This window comes from Cajanus cajan, chromosome 7 (assembly GCF_000230855.2).
Source record: "Cajanus cajan strain Asha chromosome 7, NIPB_CcT2T_4, whole genome shotgun sequence".
NCBI classification, from domain to species: domain Eukaryota; kingdom Viridiplantae; phylum Streptophyta; class Magnoliopsida; order Fabales; family Fabaceae; genus Cajanus; species Cajanus cajan.
Genome location: NC_138523.1, coordinates 57380912 through 57405268, shown reverse-complemented (window position 1 = coordinate 57405268; position 24357 = coordinate 57380912). Strand labels below are relative to the sequence as shown.

Sequence of the window (24357 nt, the reverse complement as noted above, 5' to 3'; positions counted from 1 at the left end):
TCTAAAAATGACTAATTATTTTAGAAAAATTAAAATAAGACGAAATAATATTTGCAAGAAATTAAATTTTATTCAAGCCAAAAAAATAAAAATAAAAGATGCATCAATAAAAGGTAATGAAATTTCTTATATACAATTTTATTTAGAAGCTTATAAGTTTTTTTTTTGTAATTTTCAAATGTAAATTATAAAGCAATATACAATTACAAACCATGACATGAATAAATAGCACCCGTTTTTAAAATATTTTATAGTTGATAAGAGAAAAAAAAAAAGTTGAGTGGCGTTTTTAAATGTGAGAAATTAAAAAAAAAATGAAGAGTTGTGTTGTTGCTTTTTTTTTCCCCTTATTTAAATATATTTTTAAGTACTTATAAAATGGTTGAGTTTTAATTTTGGATTTTGTAAAAACTTTTAATTGTTTATATTTTTCTAAAGTTTGTAAATATTATTTGCAATCCTTATAAAATATATTTTTATCTTTATAAAATAAGTAAATTTTGGTTTTAGTCTCTGTAATTTTTATTTTAATTTTTATCTATCTAAAATCTAACATAATTATTTTTGGTCTCAATGAATAATTTTAAGGTATATAAATAATTTTTATTTTAATGATCTATAATTTTTTTTAAAATGTAATTACACACTAACATGGTATCATTAATAGTTGTGGGTAGTACTTGATATGATCACTTAACCTTTTAATGAACAAATAGTATTTACAATAAAAAAAACAAATAAGTAATTAACAATGATTACACAATAATTAAGATTAAATAATAATTTAAATTTTTAAAAATAAATTATAAGAACTAAAATCATAACTTATTAATTTTATAAAGACTAAAAATTCGTTAATTTTTAAATAGCCTCTATCATTTTTTAGTGATGCAACTTATTAACAATTTATATATTTTGCCATGTTATATGACATATTGAGATACATCACATTCATTATAGGATTATTTTAATAAGTTTTAAAATTCATATGAACCAAAATACAAGTAATTGAAAGATTAAAATTAAAATTTATCATCTTCATGGGAATTAAAAAATACTCATATGTTTAATTATAATTTAATAACCTAAACTTAGTTTTTTTAATTCATGTATGAAATTATATAAATCATACATAACATAGGTAGAACATAAAATACTAATGGCAAGATCCCTACTATAAAGTAAAATAGAAAAATGGTAACCTCTAAAATTTTTTAAAATTTGTTTTTATCCTCCAAAATCTTTTATATTAAATTAGTCCCTCTAAAATTATAATATATTAAGTTTGATATACATTTTTTAACTTTGTTAGTAATTTTGTCTTATATGGAAAAAAAATCCTAACAAACGAAAAGTTTTCTTTTAATTTACTAAAAAATTTCAAATTCATTTTTGTTCTCTAATTTTTTGTTATATTAAATTAGTCAATATAAAATTAGAACGAATTGACTCTAATTCTTGAAAAATATTACTTCCATCTTGTTGAGGTCCAACAATAGATATAAGCAGATAATTTTATTTATTATTTTTTTTTGAGGGAATAATTTTATTTATTATTGTAATAGTTCTATTTGTGTGTTATAATTATAGTGAAAACCATTTACTAATGGAGCTATTAATTTTAGTTATGTTTACTAATAGAACATATTTTTGGTCGGTGAAAATGTTATTTTTGACAGAGTATTAAAATGATCTAATTATATATGTTATCCAATCTTTTAGAAAAAAAGTTAAATAAAATAAAAACAGAACCTCTTAATGACCAAATTTATTTTGTTTTACTTTTACATTTACAGGGACTAATTTAATTTAAAAAGAAATAGATGACCAAAAAGGAATTTAAATTTTTTTAGAAAGACTAAAAATGTTTTATATTTGTCACATGCAGGGACGGATCTACGTTATGTATAGTGGGGGCACTTGCCCCACTACCATTTGATACACACATATTTTTTTTTTTAAAATAATATATTTTAAAAAATAAAAATTATATTAATAAAATAAATATATATGTTTAAATTATAGTTTGTATAAAATATAAATTTTGAGGAGATATTCATTTATTTGATGTTTGTCAAACTTTTGAAAAAGAATATTTCTCTTATGTAATAAAGAATATTCCTCAATAACGAATAATTTTTTTTAAAAGTTTAATTATAATATATATATATATATATATATATATATATTAATACTCACATATATAATGCAATATGTTAAAAAAATTAATTTTTGATAAAATAAAATTTGTAGCATGTATGTTTACCTATTGTGTTTTCTATTTATTATATATGGCGATTAAAAAAATCAAAATAGTAAGATTATATATGTTGATTAAAAAAAACAAAATACGAAAGATCGGAAGATTTATGTTCTATTTAGAATTTTTATTATAAATTATATTTTAAAATAAATTATCATCTAAAAATATATATTAGATATTAAAAACATGTTTATATCATAAATAAATTAAACTTAGTTTTTATAAAATTTAACATCTATTTTTATATTTTTATTAGTGTTAAATTATTTTAAAGTAGGTCTTTAGGATTATAATTCTAATCAAATATTTGAAAAAATGTCTACGGTAGATAAATTATAATATAATCTAGTCGGACCTAATTATTTTTATTTTTAATTATAATCGTAGATATAAAACCTTGTAAAAAATAATTATGATATATTTATATTTTTAAAAATTATAGTAAAATTTTTAATACTACAAATATATGAATAAATATTGTCCCAACTATCTAAAATTTCTGGATCCATCACTGACTACAAATATACGAATAAATATTGCCCTCACTATCTAAAATTTCTAGATTTATCACTGGTCACGTGTTTTTTTATTTATCATGCATAACATCATTATTGATGGAACTATAATTTTTTTTAGAGAAACTAATTTAATAAAAAAATTAAAAACCAAATGCGAATTTTTTTTTTTTTTCTAGAGAAATTAAACCCAACTTTTACCCTATAGAAAATTAAACTCACCACCATAAATTGTTCTCTATTTAGTGAGACTTTGAAGTCATGAAAACTCCACCGTTTGTATTTTCTTAGATCCCGAACTTCTGAAAATGATTGACATACACCAAAAGAAAAAAGTAAACAAGTATATATATATATATATATATATATATATATATATATATGTATATAATCTAATAATCTCTCTTGTTTGTTAAAATCTTCTAGTTGGATGTTACATGTTCATCGGAGAGACAGAAGAAAAAAAAAACTAGTAAAGTAAAATTATGATTTTGGTCCATTTCATCATTCAAATAGATATTGAAAATCACAAGCATGAGCAAATAAATAAAAAATATTAAACTTACAAAGAAGCTATTGCGTCTGCTTTGTACCGTACTATGATTACAATTGTGAATTATTGGCTCTCCGCAAATGTCGGCAACGAAAAATGGAATCCACTAGCCAAAAAGCAAAAGTAGTGATAGTGGACGTCACTCTTAACAAATTCCACTAGCAAAAAGCAAAAGTAGTAATAGTGGACGTCACTCTTAACAAATTCCTGCAATAGTAACTGACAATGACACCTAAGAGGAATTTGTTTAGAGATATTTATCTAAATGACTTTGAGTGAATCATATTTAGAGATATTTGGCTGCCCTCTTAGGTGACTCTTTAACCAAGAGAATATTTAACCCGACCCTTAGTGCCACCCCAGCCCAGCCCAAGAGAATCATATTTAACCAAGGAATATTTAGAGATATTTGTTAAGAGTTATTAACTGATATCTTGGGTTGCTATCAGTTAGTGACTCTTTGTTTTCAAGTATCAGGATAGCTTCGAAGCAAATATTTAACCAAAGAAGTTAGGAAGGAATGAAATTTGTCTCAAATTAAAAGTAACGAATCATTTGTAACCAAGGAAGAAAGGGATTATATTAACTAATTATATTAACACAATTTGATAGGTTCCAATCCTATATAGATTATTATTTGCAGGGAACATGAAGAGCTGGTTATATACACTAGCATACTTGAGACTACTCCTCCTGCATTATGAATGTATGGTGAACAAAGTTTGGATAAAAGTGAGAATTAATACTAGTGATGCAGCCAAAAAGGCTATGACAGCCCACGGGGTATTGAAATAAGTATTGTAAGCTTCAGCCAACCATGTCCTCCATTTAGTTGTGTAATGCTTTTCAATTTGCTGCTTAACCAAAATATATTTCTTGTTGAAGGCCAATGAATCAGTTCTGCTGAAGCCAGAATACATTTTAGTTGGCAAATCCTCACCTAATTCATTGAAGAGATTGGCCAAGTCTTGGTCACTTCCAAGCAAGTTTTGAACTACACCACTCAATGTGAACTCCTTCACATCTTCAGCATTGTCAATCAATGAATCCATGAAGGAAAAGTATGAGCAAAATTCATATTCACAACGAACATCTGGACACATCTCATACGCTATAATGTTTCTAAATAAATAGGTCGTGACTTCGTTGTAATAAGATAATGGGAGTCTCAATTCCCCACTAAACCACTTAGAGGTGAAATTAATGTCATCCCATAAAAATGAATTTTCGGATGAAGGATTTGGTATCACTCGAATTCCTGCTCTTTTTAGATCTCGAACGTTCTTGTAAGTAAGCCAAGCATCTGGATCTATTTGAATATTATCTTGTTCTTCTTGTTGGTTTGAAGCTGTATTTATCTCCACTTGATCGTACGTGCCAATGGTGATCGACTTAAGGGGTAACATGCAAGCTGAACGATGATAATCGAGTATATGAATTGGTTTAGGATTTTGGACAAAGACATTTATTGTACCATTTCGTTTGTATTTACCAAAGTCAAGGTGATTGGAAAATAAATATTCCAATTTGGGTCATCCTTTTTTGCTTAGCATCTCAAGTAATCTCCTTGGAAGTTGGTTCTCCAACAAAAGTGTATCTCTCCAAATGTATATTAATTAGTTGGTCAAACTTGAGGTTTAGTGCTTCTGGACACTCGTCATCAACATTTTCCATGAAATGAAGCAAAGAACATCCATCCACAAACAATACCTAAGCAAGGTAATTGTCATCATACTTCCCTTCCAATATTACATCATCATCAAACTCTTTTTTCAATTCTTCCATGTTATCTTCTATTGTTTTAAACAAAATTTGACTTATTTAATCTGAATCTTGATTTTCATTGTATTTTGTCACAAATTTTGATGTCCATAGAAGTTTATAATGCTCTCCTTGCTTTAGAATTTCACTACCATGATGGATGAGATCAAATGATATCATCTTTAGTGTACAATACTTCACAAACCTGTCATTATGTCACAAAATAATAGGTAACCTTTGGATCTTGAGAGTTGAAATTATGTTCTTATTAAATCTTTGTTCAGCCTTTTTCAGTTGGGCAAGCCTTACATCTAATTTCATGCTCATTATTGAAGAGTTGGCTGATCTCCAAAATTTTTGCTAGGATTCCTTTTGTTTATTCGAGAACTATCTAATAAAAATACAAAAGTTAAAAATTAGAGACAAAACATAAAAATAAAATAAAAGGAAAAATACTCACCGTGTTATCCTTACCTTCTGTTTTTCCTTTCTTTCATTCCAATTTTTTTTAATACAATTGACTTAAAGAATTAAATCTACTGTAGATTTTTTTTTTTATTACGGTCAATATGCGATTTTATTATCTAAATAGTTTTCTCATTCAAAATTAATTCATGAATTTTTTAATTTTTACATTCCACCCTTCATTTTTTTTTAATTAATAATAGTAAAAAAAAAGTTTTTTAATATAAGATTTCTTTTTAATCTCTTAATAATTGCTCACTATTTTTTACTAACATAAGTATTCAAAGAAAAGCATGGAATGTCTTTTACTTACTAGTTATATATAAAGACGATTATTTCTTTTCGTGTATTATTATTTTTTTACACTTGTAACCCTTTAAAAATTTTAAAAATAATGATTAATGAAAGTAAAAAAAAAAAGTCTCTTAATATATAAATTTTTAATTTAAATATTTTCATAATTACTCATTACCTTCACTAATGTGTATGTATTCAAGGAAAGAGTTTCTTTTACCCACTAGTATATATAAAGCGAATATATTTATTGATAAAATTATTTTACGGTATTTATATTTTATAAAGATATAATTTTTATCAGAGGAATATAATCAAATTTTATTCATGATATTTTTATTTATAGAAAAAATTTGCGATACAAAATCAAATATTAATACAATTTTATTCTAAAAATAAGGAAACAAATCCTAAAATAATTAAAACAGATTAAATTTAAATATTTAAAACAAATAAAAGATTCCTATGAAAATTAATTTATTTTCTTGAAAATATCTATACATATTTTCAACATATATTAATGGGCCTATGGAATGTCCGTTAATATATAAGAACATTTATTCACATCATAAATAAAATTAGTGTTATGTTACATATTAATTCAATCTTGCAGTGACTAATTATTTTTTGTAAGCACGTACACAAACTGGATCTTTATTTTTCAACGTACCTATTTTATATCCAAATACCAGATTCAACCCTGGTAATAGTTTCACCATAAGAACTATATATGATAGCATTCGAGCCATTCTCCAATAATGAACGCGCATTAATGTGGTAAAAATAAATTATCGTGTGAGCATTCGAGCGAAGAAATGTGTAAACTTTTAGCGACATTTAATAGGCTTTTTGACCAAAGTAGGGTTGTATGGAAACTTATTTACGTAAATGAGGCTGTTTAGAAATTATTTACGCCTTTAGGGCTGTTTACAACGGTATCGCTATAGCCCATAACGACACTACTGCCACGTGACTTTTTTTTTTTTTGGACAAGTAATGGCTAGAATGAGCCATACAAGTGTCGCTATGGGCTGGACCACCACAATTTCTGGACCAACAAAGATGGTGTAGCCCATAGCGACACCACCTAAGAAAAAAAAAATTAAAATAATTTAAATATAACTTAAAAATAATTAACTGAGTTTACTTATTATATATTTATAAAAATAAAAAATAATTATTTAAAAACGTAATTTTATAAAACAAATTTAACTATTTTATGTAAGTGGAGCTATGGCCTATAGCGACACTAGTGTTGCTGTGGCCCACAGAGCCACTATTTAGTTTTTTTTATTAATATTATGTTATTATGTTTTAAAATTCGTTTATTTTATACAGTTAATTATTAAATATGAATTATAAACTTAATTTTTCTGTAATTTCTTTTATTTTCTATATATATTTTTGTCATTAAAATTATTTAAATAGTAATTTAAATACGTTTTTTTTTTCCTTTTAGATAGTTCGAGTAAAGTTGCATCTGAAAAACATTGGTATATAAAAAAAAAATTGCAAGTATTGTAAGGCCACTTTTCAGCATTAAAAGCTAATGTAAATGGCATTGCAAAACCACCGAACGCGTACATGTGATCACTTTAAAAAACAACACCAGTGTCGCTGTGGGCTATAACGACACAGTGACGCTATAGCCCATAGCGACACCACTTTTTTTTTTTTTATAATTATTATCTTATTTTTTTTAAATATTTCTGTATTTTATATTATCATATAAATTAAAATCACTATTTATAAACTTTTTTTTTCCATTATTTTCTTTATTTAATATATAAATATATTTATTTTTATCTATATATAATAGTGTCGCTGTGGGCTATAGCGACACAGTAGCGCTATAGCCCATAGCGACACCACCTGTATTTTACGTTTTAATATTTTAAATTATGTAGTATATTTTTTTTGTAATTTTTTTATTTTACATTATCATATAAATTGTAATAACTATTTTATAAACTTTTTTTTTAAATAAATTATATTTTTTGGATTTTTATTTTTTTAAAATTTCAAATATGAGTCGCTATGGACTACAGCGACTTCATTGAAGCTACCAGTGTCGCTATAGGCTACACCAACTTCGTTAATATGGCTTTCATGGCTTCTCTGGAGTTTAAAAAAAGCCACGTGGCAGTGGTGTCGCTATGAGCCATAGCGACACTGTTGTAAACAGCCCCAAAGGCGTAAATAATTTCTAAACAGCCCCATTTACGTATTTAAGTTTCCATACAGCCCTACTTTGGTCAAAAAGCCCATTTAATATGACTTGGTATTTAATATGATTTTTAATGACAATAAAAATTGTTACAAAATTTTTTATTGGCATTTCACACATTAACCATTGTATATGATGTCGGTAAATAAAATATTTACCGGCAATTATTCTATATGCTAGTAAAGACCCTCATAATGGTTGAGAAAATATAACTTTTTATGTTATTTGTTATTAGCATTTAAAATTGCCAGTATCTTATTTCTAGTCGATGTAGGATTTGTAAGATGAGTACAAATACAAGTTATCTTCTAAGTATATATTTTGCTTAGAATAGTAAATTATAGGCCTAACTCAACCTTATAAAATATACTTGTAAGGTAAGAATTATCATTCACTTATATACACTTTAATTATTTTATTTCTAGTCGATGTGGGACTTAAGCTTTTTCTAACAAATAATTGTCGCTAATAGTAAATTTTGATGTGATGTAAATACATTTTTAGTAACCATTATATAATAGTCATTAATATTTTTATTAAATAATAAAATAGAGGTAATTAATTTATTGTCATTAAATAATTGTCAGTAATACTAAATTTTGTTGTAGTGTATCCGGAAACAATCCTCTAAGACCTCAGATTTCACCCCTCCAAAGAGATGCTCCATATATTAACTTAGCAAATTGTTAACAGTGAAATTGTCTAGCGTTGAGAGGTAAATATATTCCTAAAGCATCGATCTTTACTAGTAGATTGTAAAAATTATACAAAGGCATGGCAAATCCGTAAACCCTAGATTGTAACTAAAACAACCCAACATGATTAAGCTATGGATCTATTCCGCAACTCTCGAATAAACATGTTGCTTAATCATTTGTATTTTGTTGTTAGCTTTGACATATTCAATAAAAATAAGATAGCTAGCTAGTAGTATAACAACCAGTAGAAAGGTGGTGATTGGCGAGTTACTTATCAAATATATTTATTTAGAGTTTAGTTGAAATACAATGGCTTGAATGATGTGGTTCATAGAACTGAGTTACGCTCTAAGTACTTGGATCGTCGCTTTATCATAAATGAAATATGTCTCCTAACCTTGCATGTTACTTGGATCCACGTGCCTATTGAGTCGGTCACCTGATCAGACAATCAACTCTGATACTACTTGTTGTGTATCGGAGATTATCATATACATACACATGTTTTCACATTTTCATATTGATAAGATATTGTCCGTTTTGTGTCCAGCCCTCACAATTTTTCTTTTGGATACCACCCAAAAAATCTTTGTATCAATAGAGATAATCGTATGTATATAAACTTAACATATACAGGGAGGAGCCTTTTTGTGCTTTTTCATTGACATATTTCTCTAAGTAATTTTTATTTTTTCTCAATAGTTTGGAACTCGAGCTTTATTAAATTTTGAAATAGTTAATGTAGATGAGGGACTCCAACACTATAAGTATTATTTTTGTAAACGATTTCAGGAATCAAATTCAATAACGGTTTTGTAACATAACTCGATATTTGCAATCAGTTTAATAGATACACAACAAATTCAATAGCGTCATACAAATGTTCATGATCTCGTACTAAGTATTGGAAAAAGCCCAAGTCTCACATCGACTAGAGATTAGACAATTGAATAGTATATAAGTGGAAAGCAATCCTCACCTTACAAGCCGATTTTGTAGGGTTGAGTTAGATTTAATTCACTATTCTAACATGGTATCAGAGCCATTTAGATCCACTTTAAAAATGGGCCACCCACCATTGATGCATGCCTCATAGGTGTGAGGGGGTGTATTGGGAAAAACCCAAGTCCCGCTAATCCTTGATTATTAAAAAGGGTCACTCACCATTTATCCACGTAGCAAGCCCAATAGTGCTGGACGTGACGGGGTGTATTGGGAAAAACCCAAGTCCCATATCGACTAGTATATAAGTGGAAAGCAATCCTCACCTTACAAGCCGATTTTGTAGGGTTGAGTTATGCTTAATCCACTATTCTAACACTAAGCATGGGTTGACAACACAAAATCTGATAGGTCCCAATCCTAAAAATGATTATTTGCAAAGCAAATGGACTTGGAGACTTTATTATACTAACACACTTGAGAGTTGAGACTACTCATCCTGCATGCATTATGAATCATTATTAGGATGTATGGTGAACAAGGTTTGGATAAAAGCGAGAATTAATATTAGTAACGTAGCCAAAAAGGCAATTATAGCCCATAGGGTATTGAAATGAGTGTTGTAAGCTTTAGCCAACCACGTCTTCCATTTATTGATGTAATGCTTTTGAATTTGCTGCTTAACAAAAATATATTTCTTGCTGAAGGCCACAACATCAGTGGGGAAATTGTCACAATACATTTTAGTTGGCAAATCATGACCCAATTCATTGAAGAGATTGGCCAAGTCTTCGTCGCTTCTGAGCAAGTTTTCAAATGCACCATTTAATCTGAGCTCCTTAACATCTTCAGCATTGTCAATCAATGAATCCATGAATGAAATGAATGAGCAACATTCATATTTGCAACGTAAGGGTCACTCACCATTAAAAAGGGTCACTCACCATTTATCCACGTACCAAGCCTAATAGTGCTGGACGTGAGGGGGTGTATTGGGAAAAACCCAAGTCCCACATCGACTAGTATATAAGTGGATAGCAATCCTCACCTTACAAGCTGATTTTGTAGGGTTGAGTTATGCTTAATCCACTATTCTAACACTAAGCATGGGTTGACAACACAAAATCTGATAGGTCCCAATCCTAAAAATGATTATTTGCAAAGCAAATGGACTTGGAGACTTTATTATACTAACACACTTGAGAGTTGAGACTACTCATCCTGCATGCATTATGAATCATTATTAGGATGTATGGTGAACAAGGTTTGGATAAAAGCGAGAATTAATATTAGTAACGTAGCCAAAAAGACAATTATAGCCCATAGGGGTATTGAAATGAGTGTTGTCAGCTTTAGCCAACCACGTCTTCCATTTATTGATGTAATGCTTTTGAATTTGCTGCTTAACAAAAATATATTTCTTGCTGAAGGCCACAACATCAGTGGGGAAACAGTCACAATACATTTTAGTTGGCAAATCATGACCCAATTCATTGAAGAGATTGGCCAAGTCTTCGTCGCTTCTGAGCAAGTTTTCAAATACACCATTTAATCTGAGCTCCTTAACATCTTCAGCATTGTCAATCAATGAATCCATGAATGAAATGAATGAGCAACATTCATATTTGCAACGTAAGGGTCACTCACCATTAAAAAGGGTCACTCACCATTTATCCCCGTACCAAGCCCAATAGTGCTGGACGTGAGGGGGTGTATTGGGAAAAACCCAAGTCCCACATCGACTAGTATATAAGTGGATAGCAATCCTCACCTTACAAGCCGATTTTGTAGGGTTGAGTTATGCTTAATCCACTATTCTAACACTAAGCATGGGTTGACAACACAAAATCTGATAGGTCCCAATCCTAAAAATGATTATTTGCAAAACAAATGGACTTGGAGACTTTATTATACTAACACACTTGAGAGTTGAGACTACTCATCCTGCATGCATTATGAATCATTATTAGGATGTATGGTGAACAAGGTTTGGATAAAAGCGAGAATTAATATTAGTAACGTAGCTAAAAAGGCAATTATAGCCCATAGGGTATTGAAATGAGTGTTGTAAGCTTTAGCCAACCACGTCTTCCATTTATTGATGTAATGCTTTTGAATTTGCTGCTTAACAAAAATATATTTCTTGCTGAAGGCCACAACATCAGTGGGGAAATTGTCACAATACATTTTAGTTGGCAAATCATGACCCAATTCATTGAAGAGATTGGCCAAGTCTTCGTCGCTTCCGAGCAAGTTTTCAAATACACCATTTAATCTGAGCTCCTTAACATCTTCAGCATTGTCAATCAATGAATCCATGAATGAAATGAATGAGCAACATTCATATTTGCAACGTACATCTGGACACATCTCATACGCTATGAGGTTTTGAAAAAAAATACGGCGCCATATCAGTGTAACTATGTATTGGGAGTCTCAATTCCCCACTAAACAACTTAGACGTGAAATGAATGCCATTCCATATGCATATGCGTCTTCGGCTGAGGAATTTGGTATCACTCGAATCCCTACTCTTTTTAGATCTCGCACGTGCTTATAAGTAGGCCAAATATTTGGATGTATTTAAAAAATTTTGTGTTCATCACCATCATCTTGTTGCTTTAAGATTGTATTTATCCCCATTTCATGGTAGATGTCAATGCTGATCAACTTTTCAGGTATGCTGAGCGATAATAATCGAGTATATGAATTGGTTTAGGATTTTGGACAAAGATAGATATTGTTCTATTTCGTTTGGATCGACCAACATCATAAAGATTGGAAAATTAAAATTCCAACTTGGGTCCTTCGTTTAGCATCTCAAGTAATCTCCTTGGAAGTTGGTTTTCCAACAAACGTCTATCTCTCCAAAAATACATTAGTTGGTCAAACTTAAGGTTTAGTGCATCTTGACACTGCTTATCAATATTTTTCATGAAATGAAGCAAAAAACATCCATCCACAAACAACATCCAAGCAAGGTAATTGTCATCATACTTCCCTTCCAATAATACATCATTAGCAAATTTCTTCTTCAATTCTTCTATGTTATCTTTTATTCTTTCAAGCAAAACTTGAGCTTCCGCGCGGCGTGGCTTATGATGTAACTTGTAAGACTAATAAGACATTACTTGTCTCTAACTTGCTATAGTTGGTCATTGGATGTTGTCTCATTCTATAAAAAAATGTGAATTACAAGTTTAATTTAATTTTATAAAATTGTACGAGTAATTTTCAAACATTACTTACATTATTTGAAGTCTGAACACATCTAACATAAATTACCAAAATAAAACACTAATTTTGACCCAAAAATGGTGTAAAACATAATTAGGAAAAGTAGAGGCAGGCAATCGGGGTCTGAATAACATTAAACGTGACCGGTGGTAGCCAGTCACCAAGAGCGTCTTTAAATAAAGATGGGTATTTAAAAGGTAAAAGCAAAACGTGAATACCGACAAGAGGCATAAAGGTCTTATTTAGACAAAGAAATCCCGAGGCTGTGCTACTTTTGCTTTTTTCTTTTTTTCTTTTTTTCTTCAGAATCCTGTGGTGTCTTTTCTTAATGCATATTCAACTATTCTTACTCTATTTTACTTGGTATTACAGAAGCTGGTGATCGAAATTTCTCTCATCTAAAAAATACACAGAAATAACGGCAATCCAAAATTCATAGATATGGGGAGGTTTATTTTATTTTAAGCATTTTGCTAAAGAATGAGAAACTAACATTTGGTGCCCCTCATCAGAACTATGCTAATGAACGCACACAAGATTGTTCGCATATTGAGTAAACTTCAAAAGTTTCCAACCCTTGAAAACTATTTTTTTTTATGCCCATTTATTTTTCTCCACGAAAATAAAGGAATTTAAAAAATTGAAGTACGAGTAAGACTAGGGTGTTTTTTTTTTTTTATCCATCAACATTAAATCCCGTAAAATAACTCACACGATACTCGATTAAATAAACTAAATTTCTTTGGTACAAGAACAAACAAGATTTGTACATAAGCATGGAAAAGGTAACAGGAGAACCTTCAAACAATCACATCAACAAATGCAAAACTTGATGGAATAAAAAGAAAACCAAATGTATAACTTTCCTCTAAACTTTTTCTATTTTCAGATTGCGACCCATGACTTGTGCAAGAAATTCACCTGTGTACATCATGTATCAACTAATCTATTTACTAAATGTAGAATACAACAACCAATACCAACAGCCAGACGACAAGTAGAGCTCATATCTAATTCAGCGGTGGCCATTTCATTTCAGGGTTTATGTTGTGCATATATTGACGTACAAACAGCTTGTTGAGGAGTCAAAGCTTTTCCATTTACAAGCACTTGTTCATAGAAATCCAGGCGTATAGATTTGAACTGGTAATGCTATTTTTAAATGTATAAAAAACACAAGGTAAACCCTTAATCAGAATGACCAGTTCTATTGCTAAGACATTAAGGAATTGGCAAATCACCGCATTAAATCAAGAATATCTTTAAAGACAGCGTACCTTCTCATTCCAGGACAAATCAACATCACGAAAGTAAGGGTCAAGCAGTATTAGCTGATCTCCTTCTTTAATCTGGATGATAAAGGCTCGACAATTAACTATTCAATTGATGAACCATAGCAGTAGGAAAGAATAAAATAATCAACTAGACCAAACTCTTTTTCAGTAAATAGGTACTCACTCAAATGGAGAAGCGAGAAGAAAGAAGTTATTAATATAATTGGAAGAGATCTATATCAGCACTAGAAAAGCTGCAGATTCTATTGCAAATGATCACATTTAGTCATTTCTTTTATCCCTTAATGGCACAAAAGTCCATATGCTTAAGCATAGGCCAATTTTTATGTAAAGATGACATTTAATGAGTTGAGAAAGAAGGAAACGTTCAACTAGTTCGCCACCCTTGATATTTATGCAAGATAGAGAAATGTATTTCCACATCGGGAAAATACAATAGAAGATGACATAAAATTTTAGCAGTTCTTACCAAATCAGTACGTACACCATGAACTGAGAGAACAAAGCAAGATTGATTTGAATCACAAAGCAAATAGTATCTGCATAAAGACAAGGACAAGATTATCTAGCTCCGATCAACAATTCTCAAGACATTAACATGAATGGCATGGAAAACCATTCTTTTCTGAAAAATACAGCACACTCCAGACTACAATGTATACATCACATCTTCAACAGTGAAATTTTATATTCTTTTTAAATCACGAGACCAAATAAATATTACTAATGCAATATTATTAGGGAAAATAAATTTAAACAAATAACTACAAGAAGAAAAAGGAAAAGATTTATTTTAGTCAAACTAAAATTTTGGTCCCATAATTTCAATTAATTTTCGATTAAGACCCTACACTATTTTCTCTTTTAAAATCAATCCTTATACTTACAAATGTTTTTCAAAATAATACCTGCCACCATAACACTTCCATGGTTAACTCTGTTTCGTTGTTCAATAGGTGCTTCTCTACTTACCTCTCTTTTCATGTCCAGTGTCTATTTAGATGCTTTTTTTACTCTAAAATATCTAATAGGGACTGAAATGCCACTGTCAATTAAAATTTTAACATTTTATTATAAACATTCTTTGGTGAAGTTAAAGGAACAGAACTATTCAAAAGAGGAAAAAAGTAATTTAAAAACTATAGTTTCTCTATTTTATTGCATTAGATGAAGCACAAACTATAAATACAAGTTTGCATTTTAATTTATTTTGATTAATATGTATCATTTTTATAGAAATTTATTTTTCATTGTCGTTTCATGAAACAATATTCCTGGCACCCTTTTGCCCACCACTGAAAATTGAAAAACTCCCTTTCCAAACCACCCCTACTCTCCCTCCTCCCAACTAAATGCACACAGAAAGTAAACGGCAAACAAGAATAAAGAAAAAAAAAGACATTTGATCCATAAACAAGTGATATTTGACATTTACGGTTTAAAAAGCAAATCATTTGCTCTTTTCTTTCTCCTATTTTCTGCTCATTCAATAAAATATTTCTTTAGTTCATAATAAACTCTTTCCACTGCTTCTAATCAAATTTCATAACTCTAAAATGAGGATTACCAATGCAAATGAATCTGTTTGTGGAAAATATTATATATAGCTAAATGTTTTCAGTAGTAGAGGACTTACAGTGGAGCAACACTCTCACTCCTAACAAAGAAAAACACTTTCCCCTCTACTGCAAGAGTTCTATTCGGACCCTCTGGCAGATGGTCTATGGTAACTCTTCTGTATGACGATTTCACTTGCACCAAAAGGTAGGCATGAATCATGTCAGTATATAAGAAAAAAATAAAGATCTAACTCGGTAGAATTCAAAATAGAGCATGAATTGATGCCTATAGCTCGGGAAAGTGCTTACAATCAACAGAAACCAATGATGATGCCAAAGACGCCATTCGCCTAGCTCTTACATGTCCCTGTACATAATAAACTGTACATAAACCAGCATCCTCTAAAATGTTGATTACAACCCTTTAAAAAAATTTGCTGGTACTTGGGGGAGAGGGTAGAATAGACTTTAATGTTTCTTGAAGTTACCAGCTTCTATCATGAAAAGAATCCTCCATGCAAGAATATCAAGCCATAGAAAAAACCTATGAATGACCTTCAGCAAATTACTAGCTTAAACTACTACTACATAGCCAAAGGAAATTTTCATTTCATTACCTTCAAAAGATTGTCCACCTTGTCAAGTAAATTGACTATCTTCTGAACCTCCTCTGCAGCATTGAGACCTGGATCCTTTAAAGCAGCAGCCTCAAATCCACTAAGGGCCATCTGGTAGTTTTCTAGATATTTGTTAACCTGTAACAAATTATTTAGACAAACAAGAAAAAACATCACTCAATACACTATTTATGCATATTAAGTGTAGCAGCCACTATTTCTATCATATGACTTAGAGGTTTAAATATTATTCCTTTTCTATTAAGGAAGGTGAGAACTGATAAATATGACAGCAAAAAATAAATTAAATAAAAATTTAATATATCTATTTTAGATTTGTTATTATTATTATTATTATTATTATTATTTCTTTAATATAATAAAACATGTTATTTTTTAATTTATGGTTTAATATATTAAATGTATAATGTAATAAAAATATAGTATATCTGTAACCATTTTTTAGTTGACCAAATTTACATAGTCGTTGTTTATTGTCTTAAACCTATCGTCTGAAATTTACAGAGTCCACTTTTTCCAATGCATATAGTATCTACAGATGACGAGAACAAAATTATATGGATCAATCAACAATTCATCATAAAGGACATGTAAACGCATTATTTTTCTAAAAAATTACAGCACACTCCAAACTAAAATGTTATTACTTGCGGGTCACACATGGAGCTTACTATACTACATACATAACAAACACACACGGGTATGAGACAACTCTTGCTCCTGCATTTTCAATCATTGATTATTTGCAGGGCACATGAACAACTTATTATACCAACAAATACATGAGATGCATCATGAATCATCTGGAATCAATGGTGAAAAAGGTTTGGATAAAAGTAAGAATTACAATTAGTAATGCAGCAAAAAAGGCAATTATAGTCCACGGGGTACTGAAATGAGTATTGTAAGCTTCAGCCAACCATGTCTTCCACTTAGTTGTGTAATGCTTTTCAATTTGCTGCTTAACAGCAATATATTTCTCGCTCAAGGCCACAGCATTACTGAGGCACCAGGCAGAAAAATTATTAGTTGGCAGATCATCACCCAATTCATTGAAGAGATTGGCCAAGTCTTCGTCGCTTCCGAGCAAGTTTGAAAATACACCACTTAATCTCAGCTCCTTCACATCTTCAGCATTGTCAATCAATGAATCCATGAATGAAATGAACGAGCAAAATTCATATTTGCTACGAGCATCTGGACACATCTCATACGCTATGAGGTTTCGAAAAAAATAGAGCGTGTTATCATTGAAATTAAATATTGGAAGTCTCAATTCCCCACTAAACCACTTAGATTTGAAATGAATGTCATTCCATGCATATGGATTTCCTGCTGACAAATTTGGTATCATCCGAATCCCTGCTCTTTTTAGATCTCGTACGTTCTTATAAGTAAACCAATTGCGACCATTTGGGTCTATTTGAAAATTGTTGTCTTCATCACCATCATCTTGCTGGTTTAGGTAAAATGAGCGAATATAATCGAGTATATGAATTGGTTTAGGATTTTGGACAATGACATCTATTGTGCCACAACGTTTGGATTCACCCCAATCAGAATGATTCGAAAATAAAAATTCCAACTTGGGACCTTCCTTTTTGCTTAGCATCTCAAGTAATCTCCTTGGAAGTTGGTTTTCCAACAAAATTGTATCTCTCCAAATTTGCAATAGTTGGTGAAGCATAAGGTTTAGTGCTTCTGGACACTGGATATCAATATTTTCCATGAAATGAAGCAAAGAACATCCATCCACAAACAGCATCCAAGCAAGGTCATTACCATCATACTTTCCTGCTTCCAATATTACTTCATCAGCAAACTCTTTCTTCAATTCTTCCATGTTATCTTCTATTCTTTTATGCAAAACTTGTGTCACTCCATCAGAATCTTGATTTTCATTGTATTTTGTAACAAACTTTGATGTCCACAGAAGTTTATAATGCTCTCCTTCCTTTAGAATTTCACTACCATGATGGATGGGACCAAATGATATCATTTTTGGTGTACAATACTTCATAAACCTGTCATTACGTCGCAACATAAGAGGTACCCTTTGGATCTTGGGAGTTGAAATTTTGTTCTTATCAAATCTTTGTTCAGCATGTTTTAGTTGGGCAAGCTTCTCATGTAATTTCCTGCTCATTATTGAGAGTTGGCTGGTCTCCAAAACTTTTGCTAAGATTCCTTGTGTTTATTCCAGAACTATCTAATACAAATACAAATGTTATAAATTAGGGCACAACATAAAAATCAAATAAAAGGGAAAACACTCACCATTAGTCTTACCTTCTCTTTTTCCTTTCTTTATTCCCAATTTTTTTTTTATATATGAATCACTAAGAATAAATTCTACTATTGATTGTTTTTTACTACGGTCACTATGTAATTTTATTGTCTTGATATTTTTTCTTTCAAAATTAATTCATGAATTTCTCAATTTTTACAATCCTCCCTTCAATTTTTTTAATCCCAAAATCTTTATATCATTTTTTGGTTGTTGTTGAAAATCTCTATAAATTGAACCTATATTGAATCATTTTCTACTTAAAACTCACTAATCAAAACATCACACATTTCATCTAAAAATAAAAATTAGACTTATATTTTTCCTTGTTTAAAACTTCAATCTTTCACCTCACAAAATCTTTAAATATCATTATTTTATTTTCTCCATTTTGAACCATTTTAATAATTTTCTATCTCAAATTCATCGTATTATACTTCTTATTATTCGATTCAACATTAAAAAAAATGATGGTCGTATCTAAAAGAAAGTGATAGGGGAACTCAACCAAATTCGAACTAATAATTCCAGAGAATGAGGGATAAAAAATGCAAAAGAAAAAAAAGTAAAATATACATCAATACATGAAAAAGAAAATATTAAAGTAGCAAATTAATCATAAATCATAATGACGGATAAAATAATAAGTAAAAAATTTAAGCTTAAATATGTTTTCATCTCTATGATCAATATCAATCTGTCTTTTTTTATTCTCTGTAAATTTTTTGTTAATTTTAGATTCTTACGATTTTCTTAGTGATATCTTTTAGTCTGTACTCTGTATTATTAGATCTAATTAATTTATTGCTAAAATAAATAAATATATATATAGAATATTAATTTAGATAACAGATAATATTTTAAATTAAGATAACTAAATTATTTTTGTGCATAATTTAATTAAGTAATATATTTATTGTTTAATATAAGTAAGAAAATTACATGTAATTTTATACTTTATTTTATTTTTATTATGTTATGAAAAATATATTTTTTAATATTATTCTTAAATTCAATATACCAATTTATTTATAACATTATATTTTAAAAATATAATTTAATGAAACGCTTTTAATTTTTTTTCAATATATTACTTTTATGACAAAATTACTACTTGTTACACATAAAAACAAATAATTATATTACAGTTAATTAAAATTAATAAATTGATATTTAAAGTATCATTAAAATTTAGGTATTAAAATACATTATAAGTAAATTATAATATATTTTTGTAAACTAAAATATTAAAAAATTAAAAAAATTAAATGTAAGAATAAAATTAAATACGATAAAAATTAAATTATGAAAAAAGGAATAAATTAAATGTAATAAATATCGTTATTTGTAATATATTAAAATTAAAAATTAATTACAAAATTAAATTATATATAATTATATTATTTTATAGAATAATAAATTCATGAATTAGATTATACAGGTAAAATTAATTTAATTATTTCAATCTAAAATATTATTTATTACCGTTATTATCTTAATTGATATTTTATATTTTGTCTCAATTTTTGTGTGGCAATTTTGATTCTCATTTTAGCACAAAACTAACCAGAATTATTAATAAGGATTAGAAAGCAACAGAAAGAAACGTCAAAGATCTTAAAATGACTAATTATTTTAGAGAAATTAAAATAAGATGAAATAATATTTGCAAGAAATTAAATTTTATTCAAGCCAAAAAAATAAAAATAAAGATGCATCAATAAAAGGTTATCAAATTTCTTATATACAATTTTATTTATAAGCTTATACGATTTCTTTCTTCTTCTGCTTTTTTTTTTTGTAATTTTCAATTCTAAATTATAAAGCAATATACAATTACAAACCATGACATGAATAAATAGCACCCGTGTTTAAAATATTTTATAGTTGAGAAGAGAAAAAAAAAAAGTTGAGTGGCGTTTTTAAATGTGAGAAATTAAAAAAAAAATGAAGAGTTGTGTTGTTGCTTTTTTTTTTTCCTTATTTAAATATATTTTTAAGTAGTTATATAATGATTGAGTTTTAATTTTGGTTTTTGTAAAAACTTTTAATTGTTTATATTTTTCTAAAATTTGTAAATATTATTTGCAATCCTTATAAAAATATATTGTTATCTTTATAAAATAAGTAAATTTTGGTTTTAGTCTCTCTGTAATTTTTTTTTAAATTTTTATCTATCTAAAATCTAACATAATTATTTTTAGTCTCAATGAATGATTTTAAGGTATATAAATAATTTTTATTTTAATGATCTATAATTTTTTTAAAAATGTAATCACTCACTAACATGGTATCATTAATAGTTGTGGGTAGTACTTGATATGATCACTTAACCTTTTAATGAACAAATAAGTAGTATTTACAATAAAAAAAAACAAACAAGTAATTAACAATGATTACACAATAATTAAGATTAAATAATAATTTAAAATTTTAAAAATAAATTATAAGAACTAAAATCAAGACTTATTAATTTTATAAAGACTAAAAAATCATTAATTTTTAAATAACCTCTATCATTTTTTAGTGATGCAACTTATTAACAATTTATATATTTTGCCATGTTATATGACATATTGAGATACATCACATTCATTATAGGATTGTTTTAATATGTTTTAAAATTCATATGAACCAAAATAAAAGTAATTGAAAGATTAAAATTAAAATTTATCATCTTCATGGGAATTAAAAAATACTCATATGTTTAATTATAATTTAATAACCTAAACTTAGTTTTTTTTAATTCATGTATGAAATTATATAAATCATACATAACATAGGTAGAACATAAAATACTAATGGCAAGATCCCTACTAAAAGTAAAATGGTAACCTCTAAAAAATTTTAAAATTTGTTTTTATCCTCCAAAATATTTTATATTAAATTACTCCCTCTAAAATTATAATATATTAAGTTTGATATATTTTTTAACTTTGTTAGTAATTGTGTCTTATATGGAAGAAAAAAAAATCAAAACAAACGAAAAGTTTTCTTTTAATTTACTAAAAAATTTCAAATTCATTTTAGTCCTCTAATTTTTTGTTATATTAAATTAGTCAATATAAAATTAGAACAAATTGACTCTAATTCTTGAAAAATATTACTTCCATCTTGTTGAGGTCCAACAATAGATATAAGCAGATAATTTTATTTATTATTGTAATAGTTGTATTTGTGTGTTATAATTATAGTGAAAACCATTTACTAATGGAGCTATTAATTTTAGTTATGTTTACTAATAGAACATATTTTTGGTTGGTGAAAATGTTATTTTTGACAGAGTATTAAAATGATCTAATTATATATGTTATCCAATCTTTTAGAAAAAATGTTAAATAAAATAAAAACAGAACCTCTTAATGACCAGATTTATTTTGTTCTATTTTTACATTTACAGGGACTAATTTAATTTAAAAAGAAATAGATGACCAAAAAGGAATTTAAATTTTTTTAGAAAGACTAAAAATGTTTTATATTTGTCACATTTATTTTTATTTATCATGCAGAACATCATTATTGATGGAACTATAATTTTTTTTAGAGAAACTAATTTAATAAAAAAAAAATTAAAAACCAAATGCGAATTTTAATTTCTTTTATAGGGAAATTAAACCCAACTTTTACCCTATAGAAAATTAAACTCACCACCATAAATTGTTCTCAATTTAGTGAGAGTTTGAAGTCATGGAAACTCCACCGTTTGTATTTTCTTAATTAGATCCCGAACTTCTGAAAATGATCGACATACACCAAAAGAAAAAAGTAAACAAGTATATAAGATATATATATATATATATATATATATATATATATATATATATATACATATATATATATCTATAAAATCTAATAATCTCTCTTGTTTATTAAAATCTTCTTGTTGGATGATACATGTTCATCGGAGAGACAGACGAAAAAAAAAAACTAGTGAAGTAAAATTATGATTTTGGTCCATTTCATCATTCAAATAGATATTGAAAATGACAAGCATGAGCAAATAAATAAAAAATATTAAACTTACAAAGAACTATTGCGTCTGCTTTGTACCGTACTTGATATCCCTAGCTATCTTGATATATATATATATATATATGGAAGTTAGTGATAGAACTAGGATGCTATTTTACTACTAAGAAAAGAATTATGATCTGAAATCTGCTCTTCTTATTATTTGTAATAGTATTTATAGGGATTACAATTGTGAATTATTGGCTCTCCGCAAATGTCGGCAACGGAAAATGGAATAGCCAAAAAGCAAAAGTAGTGATAGTGGACGTCACTCTCAATGACACCTAAGAGGGCAGCCAAGTATCTCTAAATATGATTCACTCAAAGTCATTTAGATAATTAGGCTTCCTTGTGTTTCTCTTGAGCTGGGGTGGCACTATACGGATTGGGTTGCTATCAGTTAGTGACTCTTTGTTTTCAAGTATGAGGATAGCTTCGAAGCAAATATTTAACCAAGGAATTTAGGAAGGAATGAAATTTGTCTCAAATTAAAAGTAACAAATCATTTGTAACCAAGGAAGAAAGGGATTATATTAACTAATTATATTAACACACAAATATGATAGGTTCCAATCCTATATAGATTATTATTTGCAGGGAACATGAAGAGCTGGTTATATATACTAGCATACTTGAGACTACTCCTGCATTACGAATGTATGGTGAACAAAGTTTGGATAAAAGTGAGAATTAATACTAGTGATGCAGCCAAAAAGGCTATTATAGCCCACGGGGTATTGAAATAAGTATTGTAAGCTTCAGCCAACCATGTCCTCCATTTAGTTGTGTAATGCTTTTCAATTTTCTGCTTAACCAAAATATATTTCTTGGTGAAGGCCAATGAATCAGTTCTGTTGAAGCCAGAATACATTTTAGTTGGCAAATCCTCACCCAATTCATTGAAGAGATTGGCCAAGTCTTGGTCACTTCCGAGCAGGTTTTGAACTACACCACTCAATCTGAGCTCCTTCACATCTTCAGCATTGTCAATCAATGAATCCATGAAGGAAATGTATGAGCAAAATTCATATTCACAACGAACATCTGTACACATCTCATACGCATAATGTTTCCAAATAAATAGGTCGTGACTTCGTTGTAATAAGATAATGGGAGTCTCAATTCCCCACTAAACCACTTAGAGGTGAAATTAATGTCATTCCATAAAAATGAATTTTCGGATGAGGGATTTGGTATCACTCGAATTCCTGCTCTTTTTAGATCTCGAACGTTCTTGTAAGTAAGCCAAGCATCCGGATCTATTTGAATATTATCTTGTTCTTCTTGTTGGTTTGGAACTGTATTTATCTCCACTTGATCGTATGTGCCAATGGTGATCGACTTGAGGGGTAACATGCAAGTTGAACAATGATAATCGAGTATATGAAGTGGTTTAGGATTTTGGACAAAGATATTTATTGTTCCATTTCGTTTGTATTTACCAAAGTCAAGATGATTGGAAATAAATATTCCAATTTGGGTCCTTCCTTTTTGCTTAGCATCTCAAGTAATCTCCTTGGAAGTTGGTTCTCCAACAAAAGTGTATCTCTCCAAATGTACATTAGTTGGTCAAACTTGAGGTTTAGTGCTTCTGGACACTCGTCATCAACAT

General features: G+C 28.6%; 1 protein-coding gene across 4 annotated transcripts; it reads right to left on the bottom strand.

Annotated features, from left to right (window-relative positions):
- Positions 1 to 13674: 13674 nt before the first annotated feature.
- LOC145949644 (UPF0481 protein At3g47200-like) lies at positions 13675 to 22902 on the bottom strand. Of its 4 annotated transcripts, none has more exons than XM_083060242.1 (9): positions 22759 to 22895; positions 22383 to 22466; positions 17295 to 18656; positions 16427 to 16564; positions 16119 to 16176; positions 15887 to 16001; positions 14720 to 14789; positions 14233 to 14304; positions 13675 to 14107 (listed from the first exon to the last, which is right to left on the bottom strand). In XM_083060242.1, exons 3-9 carry the CDS (start codon positions 18591 to 18593, stop codon positions 13991 to 13993), a joined length of 1869 nt encoding a protein of 622 aa, XP_082916368.1. In that variant the 5' UTR covers positions 18594 to 18656; positions 22383 to 22466; positions 22759 to 22895; the 3' UTR covers positions 13675 to 13990. The 4 variants fall into 4 exon arrangements, with proteins under 4 accessions (XP_082916368.1, XP_082916369.1, XP_082916366.1 ...); XM_083060243.1 differs by having other exon boundaries at positions 17295 to 18652; XM_083060240.1 differs by lacking the exon at positions 22383 to 22466 and having other exon boundaries at positions 22759 to 22902.
- Between the last annotated feature and the right edge of the window lie 1455 nt (positions 22903 to 24357).

Excerpts from the sequence above, each read along its gene's own strand:
- LOC145949644 (XM_083060240.1), bottom strand. The coding sequence starts at position 18,593 with ATGAGCAGGAAATTACATGAGAAGCTTGCCCAACTAAAACATGCTGAA. Across the intron at positions 14,790-15,886 it reads AGTGAGAGTGTTGCTCCACT|ATACTATTTGCTTTGTGATT; the intron begins GTAAGTCCTCTA and ends GTCTTTATGCAG. Across the intron at positions 14,108-14,232 it reads ATTTGTCCTGGAATGAGAAG|CATTACCAGTTCAAATCTAT; the intron begins GTACGCTGTCTT and ends ATTTAAAAATAG.